The following is a 15,237-nucleotide window of genomic DNA, read 5'->3' as shown; positions in this document are numbered from 1 at the left end:
CCACAATCAACCAATCCAGAAATGATGTCGTTTGCCGGCGTATTGGGGAGAGAGATATCTCTTCCTGTCTAATCCAAACCAGGTATTCCAGACACCAGAGTGGATGTATTGATTGTTTAAACCAAGTTTGTAGTTATGTGTACTTCCAAACAATTATTATTATCCGGCCTCATTTGCGTTACTAATTGACCAGTGAACCAGCAGCAGCAGCAGCAGTAGAAGAGGTCTACCGCAGGCCATGGAGATCAGGGAGACATGGACACAGTAGTGGGTGGATGCTCTAGTACCGGTACATCTTATTGCACGTTTTGCACATTTGAAGTGTGTGAGTGAGAAGGAAATAAGAACTGCCTGACACTAACAATTTTGGCTGAAAAGGATTCAAGAATGGCACATGAGCTAACCTTATTGAGGCCATAGCCAACGTCCAAATGTCCTCCACTGTTCACCTATTGTCAAGTTTCATGCCATTCTGTAAGTAATTCCAAGCCAAGGAAACCCATGTCTGGCCAATCCAACCCAACAATAAAGAAATAAAGAAAGAAACGTCACTGGTAATTTACGATAAAGAGGGTTGCTCTAACTTTGTTAGACATGGCGCGTGCAGCATCAGCTTGAAGGAGAGGAGGGATGGGATAGCAATCGCCAATCGGTTGGTAAATTGGGACCACATAGCAAGGCTAAAAACCCCTGAGCTAATCCCTGTTAATTTGCCTTCCAATCTATATGATTTGGTTGTCATTCTGCAACAAACTGCAACTCAAAAGAAAAAAAAAGTTAAACTGATCAGGATTCGTCTATGGGTTTCTGCAATTATTGGACAACGGTTATAATGGTTCCACTGGGTAGGCCATTGTTTCGAAAGTGATCGTCAAGCTACTTTTCTCCTTTGCCTGTGAACATATACTCTGGTGGGTTCTCCATTAAACCAGTCTGTTGATTCAGGGAACCCATATAATTTTTTCCAAGAAAAAGGACGGGAACTTGACGATTTTGCACTAGTTGTCGCTCAGTTTTGCTTCTGTTCATCTCCTAACTCGAGCAGGTGGTCGGCTCAGCCACAAACGAACTGATAAAAAAAAAAAAAAGCAACAATAAACACAGCCGCATACACCAAGATGACATGTAACGGATGGAACCGATCGTGATGTAATCAAACAAGAAGCTTCCCAAGAGTAGGACAATAAGCAGGTGTTAGATGGTTCTCCGACTCGAATACCACGAGACCTGCTCAAGAACTTTTCAAACTCCCAAAGTACAATTCATGATCGGTCGCTTAATAAGTGTTTGATTAAAAGCCTGACGTCGTCTGCTTCCTTTCCCTGCCAAATCAGAAAGACAGGTAAGCGAAGAAACTTGCTCGTTTTTTAAAGGAAGCAACCTACTGGAACCTTATAACCGAGACGAGTGTTTAGAATCTCCGCAACGTAATTGCAGGGGTCCACCTGAATCCCTCAAACCCAATTCTTCTCAAAATGCCCTCGTCTTTCACATGAAAGTGTCGGACTGGCCGGTGACGTAGTGTCATGAATGGACCATGGACTCTCGACACGGACTCGTGTGCGTCGCCATTAGAGGAAACTGATCCGTGGGCTGCTGTCCATGCCGACTATACACAGCTTTGGAATATGGTCGCTTAATTTAGAGTCTGACCCCTGGTTGATGAACTGGGTAAAGTTGTTGATTTAGAAGGCAGGGCATTTTGAACTCTTTATATGGTAAGCGGGATGGACGTGCTTGTTTTTTAATTATCCTGCCAGCGGCTGACAATGGAGGCGGCTTCTTATACACTGAAACCGCGTGTATAAGCATTCAAGGAGGCATGAATAGAGAAAATGACACGTTCGGTGAGCGCGGAAAACAGACAAAAACTGCAACTTCGTCGTCCAACGGAAACTACAGACATGTATCTAAGGCATATATATATATATACAATATATATATATTATATTATATTATATATATTATAAATAACGTAGCTCTGCCTTGATCTCTTGTCCCTGCACTACCTCAGTGGCGGTTTCATCACTCGGTGGTTAAAATTCGATCTCTCTTTCTTTCCTCGGCTCGCCATTAAAGCTCTCCTCAGCTACTACAAAAGCGTCCAGCAGCAAAAGGCAAAGCAGAAAAGGAACAAAGAGATGTTTGCAAGCGATCAGGTAGAAAAGTACCCGACAGTGGCAGAGGTACTATACCTTTAGCCCAAAGAAGATCCCTTAAAACCATATGCGCTGCGTTTTTCATCTTATTTTCTTCCTCTCGCATTTCCTGATCATCATTTTATTCTCTTGTTGCCTCGCTTTCTCGCTCTTTGCTTGTTTTCTTAGATTGTGGAGGAGCTAAAACGCATGATGGACATAGGCTTGCCCATAGCAGCCATCAACTTGGTGGGCTACCTGAGGAGTCTCGTCTCTGTGGCCTGCATGGGGAGGCTCGGCCGCCTGGAACTTGCAGGCGGAGCTCTTGCTATCGGATTCACCAACATCACTGGCTACTCTGTGCTTTCCGGCCTCGCCATGGGGATGGACCCTCTCTGCAGCCAGGCTTTCGGCTCCCGCAACCTCTCCTTAGTTACACTCACCCTGCAAAGAACAATCCTCATGCTGCTCTTCGCTTCCATACCCATTGCCTTGCTCTGGCTTAATCTTGAATCCATCATGCTGAGTCTTCATCAGAACGCCGACGTAACCCGGATTGCTAGCCTTTATTGCCGCTTCGCCCTACCGGACCTCATCGCCAACAGCTTCCTTCATCCTATACGGATCTATCTTCGGAACGAGGGCTCTGTCAAACAGTTAATGTGGTGCACCTCCCTCTCAGTTGTCTTTCACGTCCCTCTTACCTCCTTACTCGCCCACAACCTTCATATGGGAGTCCAAGGAGTAGCAGCCGCCAACTTCTGTACCAATTTTATTACTCTTTTTTTTCTTCTCTGCGTCATGCTGGAGACTCGAGCCAGTGCTAGTACCACTCACAGCCCTCTCTCAACGCCTCTCCCCGTCTCCGTACACCCACCACCACCTTCAACCGCAATGGGAGACGAATGGAGCAAACTTCTGCAGCTGGCGCTGCCTAGCTGCCTCGGTGTCTGCCTAGAGTGGTGGTGGTACGAGTTCATGACAGTTGCCGCTGGTTATCTAGCAGAACCCCATGTTACATTAGCCACCTCGGCGATCGTTATACAGACGACGTCGCTCATGTACACCCTACCCATGGCCCTGAGCTCGGCGGTGTCAACACGGGTAGGGCTGGAACTGGGTGCCGGGCGACCGGAAAGGGCAAGGTTGGCGACGGCAGTATCAATGGCGGCGGCTATGTTAGTGTCCGTTATTGGGCTGTTATGGACGACGCTGGGAAGGGGAGGATGGAGTAGAATCTTCACCAACGACGAGAACACGGTAAAGCTAACGGTGAGCGTGTTGCCCATAATCGGTCTGTGCGAGCTGGTGAACTGCCCACAGACGACGGGGTGCGGGGTGCTCCGCGGCAGCGCTCGGCCGTCCGTGGGGGCCACCATCAACCTCTACTCTTTCTACCTAGTGGGAGCTCCTGTGGCCATTGTCTCCGCCTTCTTTTTCGAGACAGGATTCATGGGCCTCTGCTATGGGCTACTAGCAGCCCAGATGACCTGTGCTCTCTCCATCGCATCCGTAGTTTACAGGATGGACTGGGAGCGGGAATCGTTGAGAGCCAAGGACTTGGCAGGCATCGGCGGCTGCGCACCTGAAATCCAAACGCCGAAGGCCGGCGAAGGAGAAGATGTGGAGTTTCTGAAACAACTTTCCTGTGAGACGTGACTGTGGAAGACGGAGGGTACAAAATGGAATGACTACAAAAGGGGCGTCGATACCAGTTCAATCATGTTCGTCTTTTATCCCATAAAGGGCTGCTTGTATAATATTATATTCTGATAAATATAACTGATTGGTGGTGTATATGAGCATTTGCAGAGTGCCTTCTTGAATGTAGCTTAGTTGCTGTATCTGCATCTTCTCCATGTTGATTGGAAAAATCATGCGGAAAATGGAAAAAAGCGGCAAGTTCGTATTCTAAATTAAGCAAGATTTAGTGGAACTCAGAAGCCACTATTTACACAGGATTTGGATTTCGCAACTGGAAAGAGGCTAAACAGATGAAGAATATGAAACAAACAGGACAAAAGACCAAAACGACAGGGAAATCTAACCTACATAGCTGTAATATCTTACATCCTTTTGGGTTGAGAATTGAGATGTGCTGAAAAACAAAAAGAGAGAAGCTTCTGATAGAGGAGTACTGTTACGTATTTACACTCCGTCGATGGGCTTCATTCACAAAAAAACGAATGAGGAACCCTTGTTTTAGATATTCTCACTTTTTTCGGTCTCCGCAAATCTGGTCTCCATTGTCGCAACCTCGAATCACAGATACCAAATTTGATACTAGCGACAGGAGTCGAAGGAGCAACTGGTTTTAATGGCCTTGCCACTTTAACAAAGAACATTTGGAGAGTTGGATTCACAAACAAGAGGGTGAACCGTCTCATACTCCAGACCTACAGCAAGGATAGGAAAACTAAATAGACATAATTTACTGGATTCAAATCATGTGAGTTTTCACTGAAAAATAATAAAACACAGTTTAAGAGAAATGGAGTCAGGACCATTCGGTTCTGCAAATCTATACAGAAGGCCAATCAGCTGCTCCGAGCATCAGATGGATTGCCAGGTGCAAGGATTCCAAATCTGGTTTCTATTTAGAACATAACCCTGTGAGGCTGCTGTCGCCTTTAACTTGGTTCAACTCATGATCTCAATGGTCATGAGAAGGAAGTTTTGTCAAACAATTAGTTAATTATCAAACTCAAAGTTTTGGTTAAAATTTGGGTCAATTGTTAAGATCATAACTTATAATCAACGATTAAGATAAAGGGGATTGTGATAGGCCACCACCAAAATCAAATTAGAAAAGAATACCACCTTAGCGCCACATAATACAGAGGAGGTGGCACTTAGGTGACACGTGATGCCACAGGACAACTCTACCTAAAGGGAAGAGGTAACTCCAATAGATAAAATGAGGTGACATGTTATCATGGAAAGAAGAAAAAGTCTCCTTCCCTGGTATGTGTAGCTAGTCAAGGAGAGAAGGAGAAGATAAGGGAGAGATAAAAGGTGCTCCACAGTGCTATAAATAGGAACCCTCTATAGGGTTAAATGAATGAGCTTCGAGGATGGCTTTTTAGAGGGGAGAAAATGCTAGAGAAATCTTATAGAGATTTCTGGATGTTAGACTATAGTAAAATTCTCAAAGAGCCTATAACAAGCATAAATCTTGCCGCAACATGTAGAAATTCTCATAAAGCTCGCAATAAATGGACACTTTGTTGCAACTTCATCATCTCCCCCAATACCTCACAATTTAAACCGAAGTTCTACCAAATTCTTGTAGTAAAGGTAGCGTCAAGTAATCATCTACACCGCTACTGGTGCTACCATCTTTGAAACTCATAACTACAATATAAGACTAAATTTCCTCACCAAGCATCAAGTAGAGACTAGTTATAACATTGAATCTAGTCGGCCAAGGAAGGTTGTATTTCACTTGATAGATCATTCAAGGCTCCAATCAAGTTCAAGCATAAAGATTGAATCAAATAACTAAATCAAAGATAATACTTCTTAGGGTGTTTAATTCCTAACAAGGTGTCGGTGCTTCAAGGGGTTGAGTAATTTCAACATTGAAGGGCACAAGTGGACAAGGAGTGATAGGAGGAAATGACAAACCTGGAGGAGCATCATTCAAGGAGTAGAATGAGGTGTCCTCAAAGAAGGTCACATCCCGAGATACAGGCATCCTATGAAGGGTAAGATTGTAATAGACATACCCTTTTTGGGTGCGAGAGTACCTCAAGAAAATACACTTTATAGAACGAGGAACAAGTTTACTCTTTTGTGGAAATGTGACATGGACAAAACATGCACATCCAAAAACCTTGAGAGGAAGAGAAAAATGGTTTGTACTAAGCACTAAACTATTGAGAATTGACTATGAATAACAACAAGAAGTTCTTCGTAAGTCACAAATACAAAAACCTTCAAGAGCTTCAAATAATCTTGGCCACAATAATGAACTCTTGTTAGACTACCTAGTGGCCCATCAACCGCCCATCCTGCCAAACAAATAAGCAGCAAATAGGCCAACAACACGAATTGATTTAGGTTACAAAAGGTTGGCTTATGATTGAACATATATAATTTTGAACTGATTTAGGTAACAAATAAATTGACGGTACAAGTGCCTCAAAGCGTACAGGATTGGGTCATAAAAAGGTTGATTTATGACTCAAATAGCTACATTTTCAAATTGGTTCCAAATCATACAACTAATTACTTGTGACTCAAAATATCTCAACAACCACTATTAAGAAAAGGTAATTATGTCCTCCAAATCATACTTGGACAAAAAAGAAACATAAGTTCAAACGTCATAGAGAAAATGAAGAGAGGGAGACGAAGAGAACATGATCCGTCATGACAAGCTAGAATATTTTTTTTTATTTGACAATTGCATGGACGAGTAGAAGTCTTCTTCTGATCTCAAACAACAACAACTAAAAAGTTTTTATTCCTTGAAAATAACTAAGTTGAAATAAAAACTCAGCCCTCATTGTTGTTCCTTGAGAAGTGGTTGATGGATGAAGCAACAAACGGGCAAGTGGAGGAGCTTATGGGTATGTTGGCAAATTGGTGCTTGGCAACAATTTTTTGATAGTCTCCAATGATCCTTGAGGTCGGAAAGAGAAAAAAAAAGAAAAAAACACAAGAAATAAAAAAGTTACTTATTATAAAAGTATTTTTTCCCCAAAAATACCTGAGGAAGCAGCTTTTCAAAGAGAGTCCTAACCTAGATCCAATTTGGACCCGTTAGGCGAATTGGTGCCAAACTGGAAACTATATTTGGTGTCAGAAATTTGGGCCCACATGGGAGAAATCAAATCCCACACATACAACAATGGTCACACGTGCATGGACAAGGTGAACCCTAAACTAGGAAGAAGGCCTAGAAGTCAGAATTAGAGTGTAGAATTGGGTCCCACATGTGGGACTTGCTCACTTGTGTGCGAAAGTCAACGAAACTTCTTTGTGGGTAGGTACGGTGAGGCCAACTGCAAGTAAGTTTTTCTTCCACACAGCTCTTTTTCTTTACACTTCTCTAGAAGTCGTCATACAATACACCCGATGACAACATTATCGTTTGATGAGGGAGAGTTTGTTGAAATTTGAATAGAAAGATCTTCTATTACAATAAAAATTATGTTTCAAATCCTTTTGGAAGATTGGATTCTCGATTTGAAAAAGAATCCGCTTAAGGAATGTAACTTGTTAAAAGATTTTGATTCAAATTTGAAACGATATTTTCACCTATTTACAGACCATGGATTGAAGAATTAAACAAAGCGCTTCAAGCCTTGTCCATCCACATGATGAATGAAGTCTTGAAGGGGTCATTATGTAGGCATAAAAAATTAGAACCCTGACCAATGGTCCAGATCATGATCAAGATTGAAGAAACTTAATCGCTAGTTGACTATCGGTCAAAGTTAAAGCTCTTGATGATCAAGGCAATGAGGTTTTGTCAAATAGTCAATAAATTATCAAAATAAAAGTTTCGATTAGAATTTGGATCAATTACTAATGATCATAGCTTATAATAGATGGTTAAGATGAGTAGATTGTAACGGGCCACCACCAAAATCAAATTAGAGAAGAAGACCACCTAAGTGCTACATAAGGAAAAGGAGGGGGCACATTGATGACTTGTGGCATCGCAAGAGAGTTCCATTCAAGTAAAGGAGGAGGCACATTATATTTTAGAAAAGCTCCACCTAAAGGGAAGAGGCAAGAGAGTTCCATTCAAGTAAAGGAGGAGGCACATTATATTTTAGAAAGCCTCCACCTAAAGGGAAGAGGTGGCATTATTTAAAATGGATAAGATGAAGTACTATGCTATCATAGAAATAAGATTTTTTTGCATATGTAGCTATTCAAGGGAAGAAGGAGAAGATAAGGGAGAGAAAAATGTAGGGTAATTAACCACCTCCACCTTACCCCATGAAAGGTTAAAAGGGATAAACCTTTGAGGATAGGAGAGCTATTTGGAGGGGAGAAAACGCTAGAGAAATCTTCTGAAGCTCCAAATCCTAGACTCTGCTAAAATTCTGGCAAAGCCCACAAGAAGTAGAAATTCGAGGACAACAAACAAAAATTCTCACAAAGCTTGTAACAAATAGACACTTTACTGCAAGTCCTTCGTCACTCCCAATGCCTAAGTTTAAGCTAATCTGAAGTTATGTCAGATTTCTTTAGTAAAGGTAGTTTCAAACAATTATTTAAGCCGCTACTTTGCTACCATTTATGGTGGAAATGGATCCACCATTGCAATAAAAAGTCAATTTTTCTCATCAAGTATCAAGTCAAGACTAGTTGTAAAACTAAAACTAGACAATCAAGGGACACTGCAATTCATCCATCAAGGTCATGCATAGAGATTGAATCAAATGACTGAATTAGAGATAGTACACATGAAAGGGAAAGGAGAACCCTATAGCTAGACAATTGTAGAGGCCAGAAGGAAGACTTGAGCTCTAGCTCCAAGGAGTTACATTAACCAAAAGGTGCAAAGAAGACGACCGATGATATATTCCTCTAAAACCCTGATGATTAACATGGTCAGCCTGTTCTATTGGAATTACTCCTAGTAGGAATGACAAATGGGGTGGGTTCATTAGGGAATCTGACCCAGCCTAACCTGCAACATACAGTGATGGATTTCTCATCTCACCCCATGGGTAGGGATGGGATGACCCCTGGAAAATCTGCTTGAGGTCGGGTCAGGGATGGGGTTGACCCAACATTCTTGACCCATCCAAGAATTAAACAGAGCATATGTATATCTTTCTCATTTTATATAATCTCAAGATCTTTTAAAACCTAACTGCTAAAGATAAAGAGTGAGAGGTATCTTTTCAATTTCTCACCTCAAAATGTTTTCCCTTTTCCTTCTTGCAAATGCACAAGGGGTTCAGTAAATGGAAATAGATTAGTTGTTGTTTCTGCTTCATCTCCCATGTAGTCAGGAGAGATCTCCGTGTCAGAATGTACTTACAAATCCACATTCCAATTTCCAAGGATGACATAATAGTTTTCAGTTTTGAATTACTTATTTGTATGCGCACAAGATACCATACAACCTCTTTTATACAGTGATTGATTACTATTTGCTCTATTTTCCACAATTCCTCAATTCTGTCCCTGCTTCTCTGCTCAAGCTATTCAGCCATCCATTTTTGGTATGCTGATTCCATTTTGTTTAGCACAAATCATTGATAACAAAATTCACTGATCTTTCATTGCTAATGCAGTACACTTCTCTTATTGCCAACCTCACAAATTCTTCACTCCAGTCGTTCCATCTGCATCAGTAACACAATCAATCTTCAGAAACTATAACAGTAACAGCTAAGTAACATGAATGCTTCAAATTCAATTATCTTGAACTTCACAAGGACAGTAAAACCAAGATGCCGAAACACCAGATTCACATCATATGACTGAAAATCAACAAAACATCATCCCAAAGGTACAACAAGAGCAAAAGAACAAACAAAACAACAAAAGGGACTAAGACTAATAGAAAGGATGGAAGACTCCCACAACAAGGTTTTGACAGGAGATACCATTAAATACATAACAACTTTAAATACCTGAATTCCAAATACATACTGACTATATAAGTATTGTACAACGATTTGAATATATATATAGAGGGCTGGTCCAATATGAAAAATCATTTTATAAAAAATATGCGAAACGCCTATCTCAGCTGTCCGACCATGATTAACGGGTATCTCAGCCATCCAATCATGATCGGATGGATCAGACGGCTGAGATAGCTATTTTGCATGTTTCGCACCAAATGGTTTTTTGTATTGGATCAACCATGTATTATGTATGTATGTATGTATGTATTGTATAAGACCACTACACTCTAGAACTACAAAGGAGAAAAGCAAACTATGTAAAAATAAAAATATCTATAAGAATTTAACAATTTGTATACACCCATATGTAAATAAAAATATCTATGAAGAAGTTAATCTATCCTAATAAATAAGTAAATCAAATTATATAGGCCCCAAAGAAATCGTATACAATGTTACTCTTTGAAAACATATGATTCCTCAATTCATTTTTTAGACATACAATATGGTAGCAATTAGTGGCAACTCCCACCGAGGTTTGTCAAGAAAAATGCTTTGCTTATTAGTTGGAAAATGGTCCCCTGACTTCAATTACTGAGGGACTTCGAATTAACAATAGCATGTTAGAGGAACAATCCCTCTAAAATTAATGTTCAAGAAAAATCTTGTGGCTATTAGTTAAGAAAATACCTAGTTTCAACTAATCATCCAAAGATGGACCTAGACCCAACTTGAACATGTTATCATAGCAGAGCATATGTTCTATTGAGCTTAGTTTGTGCCCCATTTAGTTTTTACCACATTGATGTTGTCCATGTCTCAGACCCACTATATGTTAGATTAGGCTTAGCATTGAGGAGAAGAGTAGGTTATGTCAACAAAAAACCTGTGGCTATTAGGCAGAAAAAAAATCCTAACTCTGACTAGTCATCTTGGAATGGACCTAAACCCAACTTTAAAACAAAACAAAGTGATAAATGGTTAAAGAAGAAGGATTTCCATAGAAGCTATTTGTTAACCTTAGAAGCCATTCATTTATATCAGACTTAAAAGATCTTAACACTCAACTACTGAAGGATATATGATAATCATTCAATCTACATCTTCCACGGACAAACTAACATATAACTTGTAAGGGCAATATTTCTTAACCTAAAGGCTTGCATGCAATTCTCAAAGGTGTTCAGTGGCATCTTTGGCATCTACACAACCAAATTCGAAAAATGCAGTAAAGAGCACTTGATTTGTTGAATTGCTCACAGCAATAAACAACCATGCTACACCCCCTGAAGAAACAGAATAATAAGATCACGTTTAGTTAAGAGTTCAGTCTTACCTTCCAAAGACCATCATTCAAATAGTGCATGTTATCAACACCAATTCCCTTGTTGATGGCCCTTCTGCATAAACAACTAAATTCACTTAAAGTTTGTCCAGTACAAATTGATTGTTAGAATTACAAAGAATAAGATTCCCATCTACTCAAGGTTAGGTAAATCAAAAAGAAGATACAAAGAACAGGTAGGTCCTCCACCATTTCTCTGGAAGAGGTTGGTGCATTTGAGAAGGAACTTTTACAATTTCATTTCAACAAACAGAATCTCCAATGTTAAGCACATTGCAAGGTAAATCAAAAAGAAGATACAAAGAACAGGTAGGTCCTCCACCATTTCTCTGGAAGAGGTTAGTGCATTTGAGAAGGTACTGTTTCCATTTCATTTCAACAAACAGAATCTCCAATGTTAAGCAACATGCCAGGAATACTGTTGTTCTCAGAATAAGAATAAAATTGAAAGGTCTATCCTTGATGAAGTAACTCTTAAGCAAATGATGCCAAATGAACAGCAATGTTATGATCAGAAGTACAAGGACGGGTTTGCTTACTCAATCACTAACTATCTTATCAGCATCCATGTTACAATCTCATCAGAAAACAAGTTAACAAATAAATATATACAGGAAACATACAGTTTAGGTCATTGAAAGATCCATCACTGAAAAATCACTTTCTGATGGTAACATTTTTTTATGAGGAGCCTCCATCAAGTTAGTGTAATTGGATCTTTCTGTATCGTGAAGCAGTAAAATGTTTGGCACTTAAAAAGATACTTTAGTCAGATAGTAGGGCTACAGGATCTGTCAATATCACCAAATTAATCAGAGCTAATGGACAATATTCTCAAATATAGGGTTTGCATCCACAGTTATATTAATTGAGAGTAATTAGAAAAATAGTTTTTACAAGTAAAAGTAAATAGTCAACAGATAAACAGGGTACTTACATGTCTTTAGCTGACATTTTTGTGAACCCAATTGCAAGGGCATGTTGCTTTCCTTCAGCCATTATGGCCTGGATAATATGCAAATACAAAAATCAAAGGTGTGCGGAAAACATGAAGCTAACAATTTAAATCAGTCTTTCTTAATGTCTAAAAGAAATCACACTCTTTATTAATATCAACTAAATCTCTTGGAAATTTCTGTAAACTGCAGAGGAAGCAAATGGCTAGAAAGAATAGTCCCAACTATGCAGGTCCGAGTACATTAATCTTTATCCATGATGTTCTAGCATTTGTTAGTCCAATTGCGGGGTTACCTTCCCTGTCCTTTGTTCACCACTTTCATCCATGTCCCTTCAGCTTTACTCTATTCGTTCTCAAGTCCATCAACCAAGATCAAGAAAACTCCACTAAGTTTACATCAAACAGGCCCACCATCTCAAATAATTGACTTTTTCTTCTATAACAATGAGAAAGCAGGACCCACTAAGAGGCTTCAGCTTTACTCTATTCGTTCTCAAGTTCATCGACCAAGATCAAGAAAACTCCACTAAGTTTACATCAAACAGGCCCACCATCTCAAATAATTGACTTTTTCTTCTATAACAATGAGAAAGCAGGACCCACTAAGAGGCTCCCAAAGGAGAGTACAAAAGGCATGGCAGAAAGAAAAGCAGGATACTTGAAAAAAGAAAGAAATCAAAGTGGGAGGGTAATGCTGACAGCGATATGCTGCCAAGTCACCCCTTCTCTAGCCAATGCATCAGCCATGCTACTGGCCTCTTATGGGTATGAGACCAAGTGACAATTAAGTTTTTAAAAATGTGTTCAATTCATAATAATTTTTTTTTTAAAAAAAAAAAACACCCAGGAAGGCATTTTACCCCTTGGCCAAAGAAATAACCACCACAGAGTCCCCATCCACAACAAGTGGACCCTGAAATCATTGACTATCCTCAAACAACTGTCTTATTTTCGTAAAATTTTCAGCTGCTTTCATTTGTTATCTAGCATAATGGTTACTAATTTCTTTTCCAGTTGGCTCAATGTGTTATGTCCTCTATCAACCTTATCTTTCATCTATTTTTCAGACAGTTTGGAAATTATTTTCATTACCAACCAAACTTCTTAAATATATTTAATTTAAGGCACGGCTAGCAATATGAATCTTTGACTCACATCTATTAACATATCTCACTGAACTAGCTTAAGCCTGAACAAAGATATATGCTTAAATGGATCTGCAGAGAGCGCTGGTTGACAACAATATGGTTCAATCAGCAACCCATCAAATGGTATCCAAATGGAAATCTAGACTTTCTTACCACAGGAGTTTCTTCCAATACAACATCATCTAGTGCACCACCAGGAGATGTAAGACCTGGGCACATTATGTTTGCACCAGCAAGTACAAACTTGATTGCACCCCTGTCTACCTGAAGTTTCTTCATTATATCTGGATCTGCTCAATAGAAGAGAAGAATGAAGACAATCAAATCAGAGAGAGGATAAACCAAGGCCAGTGAGAAGGCTTACATTGATGCAGAAGTCGTAGTGTTGGCATGTATGGCCCATCGCGGACATTAAAAAACAGTGGCACATTGTTCATTAAGACAAGGTTCAAATGATTTTGGCTGCATGGAGGGGGAATAAATAAATAAATAAAACAAAGATAAGAGAAGTTTTCAGATAAATCAGTACAAGTTAAACAAGATAACAGTCTCACAACTTCTTGAATATTTTCAAAAGAAGAATATTTCAAGTTGCAAGAAGGATTTAAAATCGTAAAGCACCGTCTCCGATAAAAAAGAATATCCCGCATCTCACATAGGCAAAACGAGACATAATCAATCTTCTCTTCTAAAACAAAACCCCTGAGGCATAAATCAGTAGACGGACCATTTTGCAACTATGAGAGGTGATTTTTTTGGCAGCAAGTCTTCCAACACTGCTTCAAGACCTGGGTACTGCAGTAAGAGAAATGCCTGTGTATGAGTCAAATTGTATTAGCAGGTCACTGGACTTGCACATAGTAACCAAGAAAGTGAAAATAAATAACCAGTATCCATCCAAACCTCTTCAGCAATACTTTGTCGGATCTTTCTTTGCACAGAGGCCTTCAATTGATTCTGGGATGATACGTCTTCGGAGGAGAACCTGTCACCATCGTGTGAATCCACAAACTACTATCAGTCACTATAAACTAAAGTTTATACAGTAAGACACAAAAAATTTAAAGAGTGGTCCAACGCACAGCCAAGTCATATAGGCTGCTTGGGTCTGTTCACCTGACAGTCCACCAAACAGCAAAAGAAAAGCGAAGCAATAAGCCTTACAGGGTCCATATTCTTCGAATAGTGCATGCTAGAAACTTTAAAGACAGTACCGTCGGCAGAAAGGGCATGGAGGAGTGCCCTTTCCTTCCCCATTAGATCAAGAATAGACCTCATTCCAGTTCCCCACAGTTTCATCAACAATGCTTATCCTGAAAGTGGCTGGCTATCCCTTACGAGAAAAGGAATTAAAGAAAAACATTCGACGAGAAACCTTTAGGAGCAACAAAAATTCAATCAAATTCAAGAACAACCATCTACATCATTCCGTAGCTCGTCTCGAACCCCTTCTCCATAATGCTATAAATTGAGTACAGGAATCTTGGAAATGACTTGCGTCCTAGATTTACGAATTGATCCTAAACGCTAATAAGCCATTGTTAACTCCTTAAAAACTTATAACATGTTTAGCTACTACGTGATCCAAATTTCTGGAAACATACTTCTTAAACATGTCCGCCAACTGAAAGAGAGTGGTATTCTATGGAGATGATGCCGAGAGGTCGAATCACCAGAAGGCTCCAAAGCGAACAGGTCGTGCAGGGGAGAGTATTCTGCCGAGCGGAATTGAAGCTGGAGCTCGCTCGAGGAGGATTCTCGCGAAAGAACTAACGATTCACGGTCAAGCCCATTTTCTGCTTTCGTGGAATGTTCTAGAAAATGGGCTTATGCTGTTCCCGACAGATATCAGACCAACAGTGCCCAAACAGCTTGAACATGGGCCTATTTTGTACGTAACGCTAAAATCAATAAGAAACAGTTCGGCGTCTTTGGACCCTATCGGGTGCAAGGATGGCCTCTTTTAACCCGGGTCTGGGTCTGGGTCGAGTTTCGGTGAAAGTCAAACCACTCCGCCACCTCATCTATTCTTATTAATTCACAG

The 15,237-nt window shown here is 40.1% G+C and overlaps 2 protein-coding genes across 2 annotated transcripts; one reads left to right on the top strand and one right to left on the bottom strand.

Annotated features, from left to right (window-relative positions):
- The first annotated feature begins 2,141 nt into the window (after window positions 1–2,141).
- LOC137955331 (protein DETOXIFICATION 55-like) lies at window positions 2,142–3,806 on the top strand. The gene is made up of 2 exons (XM_068802231.1): window positions 2,142–2,186; window positions 2,328–3,806. The coding sequence occupies exons 1-2, from the start codon at window positions 2,142–2,144 to the stop codon at window positions 3,795–3,797; spliced, it is 1,515 nt and encodes a 504-aa protein (XP_068658332.1). The 3' UTR covers window positions 3,798–3,806.
- Window positions 3,807–9,071: 5,265 nt separating this feature from the next.
- Window positions 9,072–14,961, bottom strand: LOC137955793 (uncharacterized). The gene is made up of 8 exons (XM_068802914.1): window positions 14,798–14,961; window positions 14,097–14,178; window positions 13,921–13,988; window positions 13,558–13,655; window positions 13,347–13,483; window positions 12,025–12,092; window positions 11,079–11,142; window positions 9,072–9,454 (listed from the first exon to the last, which is right to left on the bottom strand). Exons 1-8 carry the CDS (start codon window positions 14,806–14,808, stop codon window positions 9,437–9,439), a joined length of 546 nt encoding a protein of 181 aa, XP_068659015.1. The 5' UTR covers window positions 14,809–14,961; the 3' UTR covers window positions 9,072–9,436.
- Window positions 14,962–15,237: the final 276 nt, after the last annotated feature.

The sequence above is a fragment of the Aristolochia californica genome, unplaced genomic scaffold (assembly GCF_029961685.1).
Source record: "Aristolochia californica isolate CCGP_79_NKW_82.1479 unplaced genomic scaffold, dmAriCali1.0.hap1 SCAF_2, whole genome shotgun sequence".
Classification (NCBI taxonomy): domain Eukaryota; kingdom Viridiplantae; phylum Streptophyta; class Magnoliopsida; order Piperales; family Aristolochiaceae; genus Aristolochia; species Aristolochia californica.
Note: the sequence above shows the minus strand (reverse complement) of the source record. Positions and strands in the feature narration are given on the sequence as shown.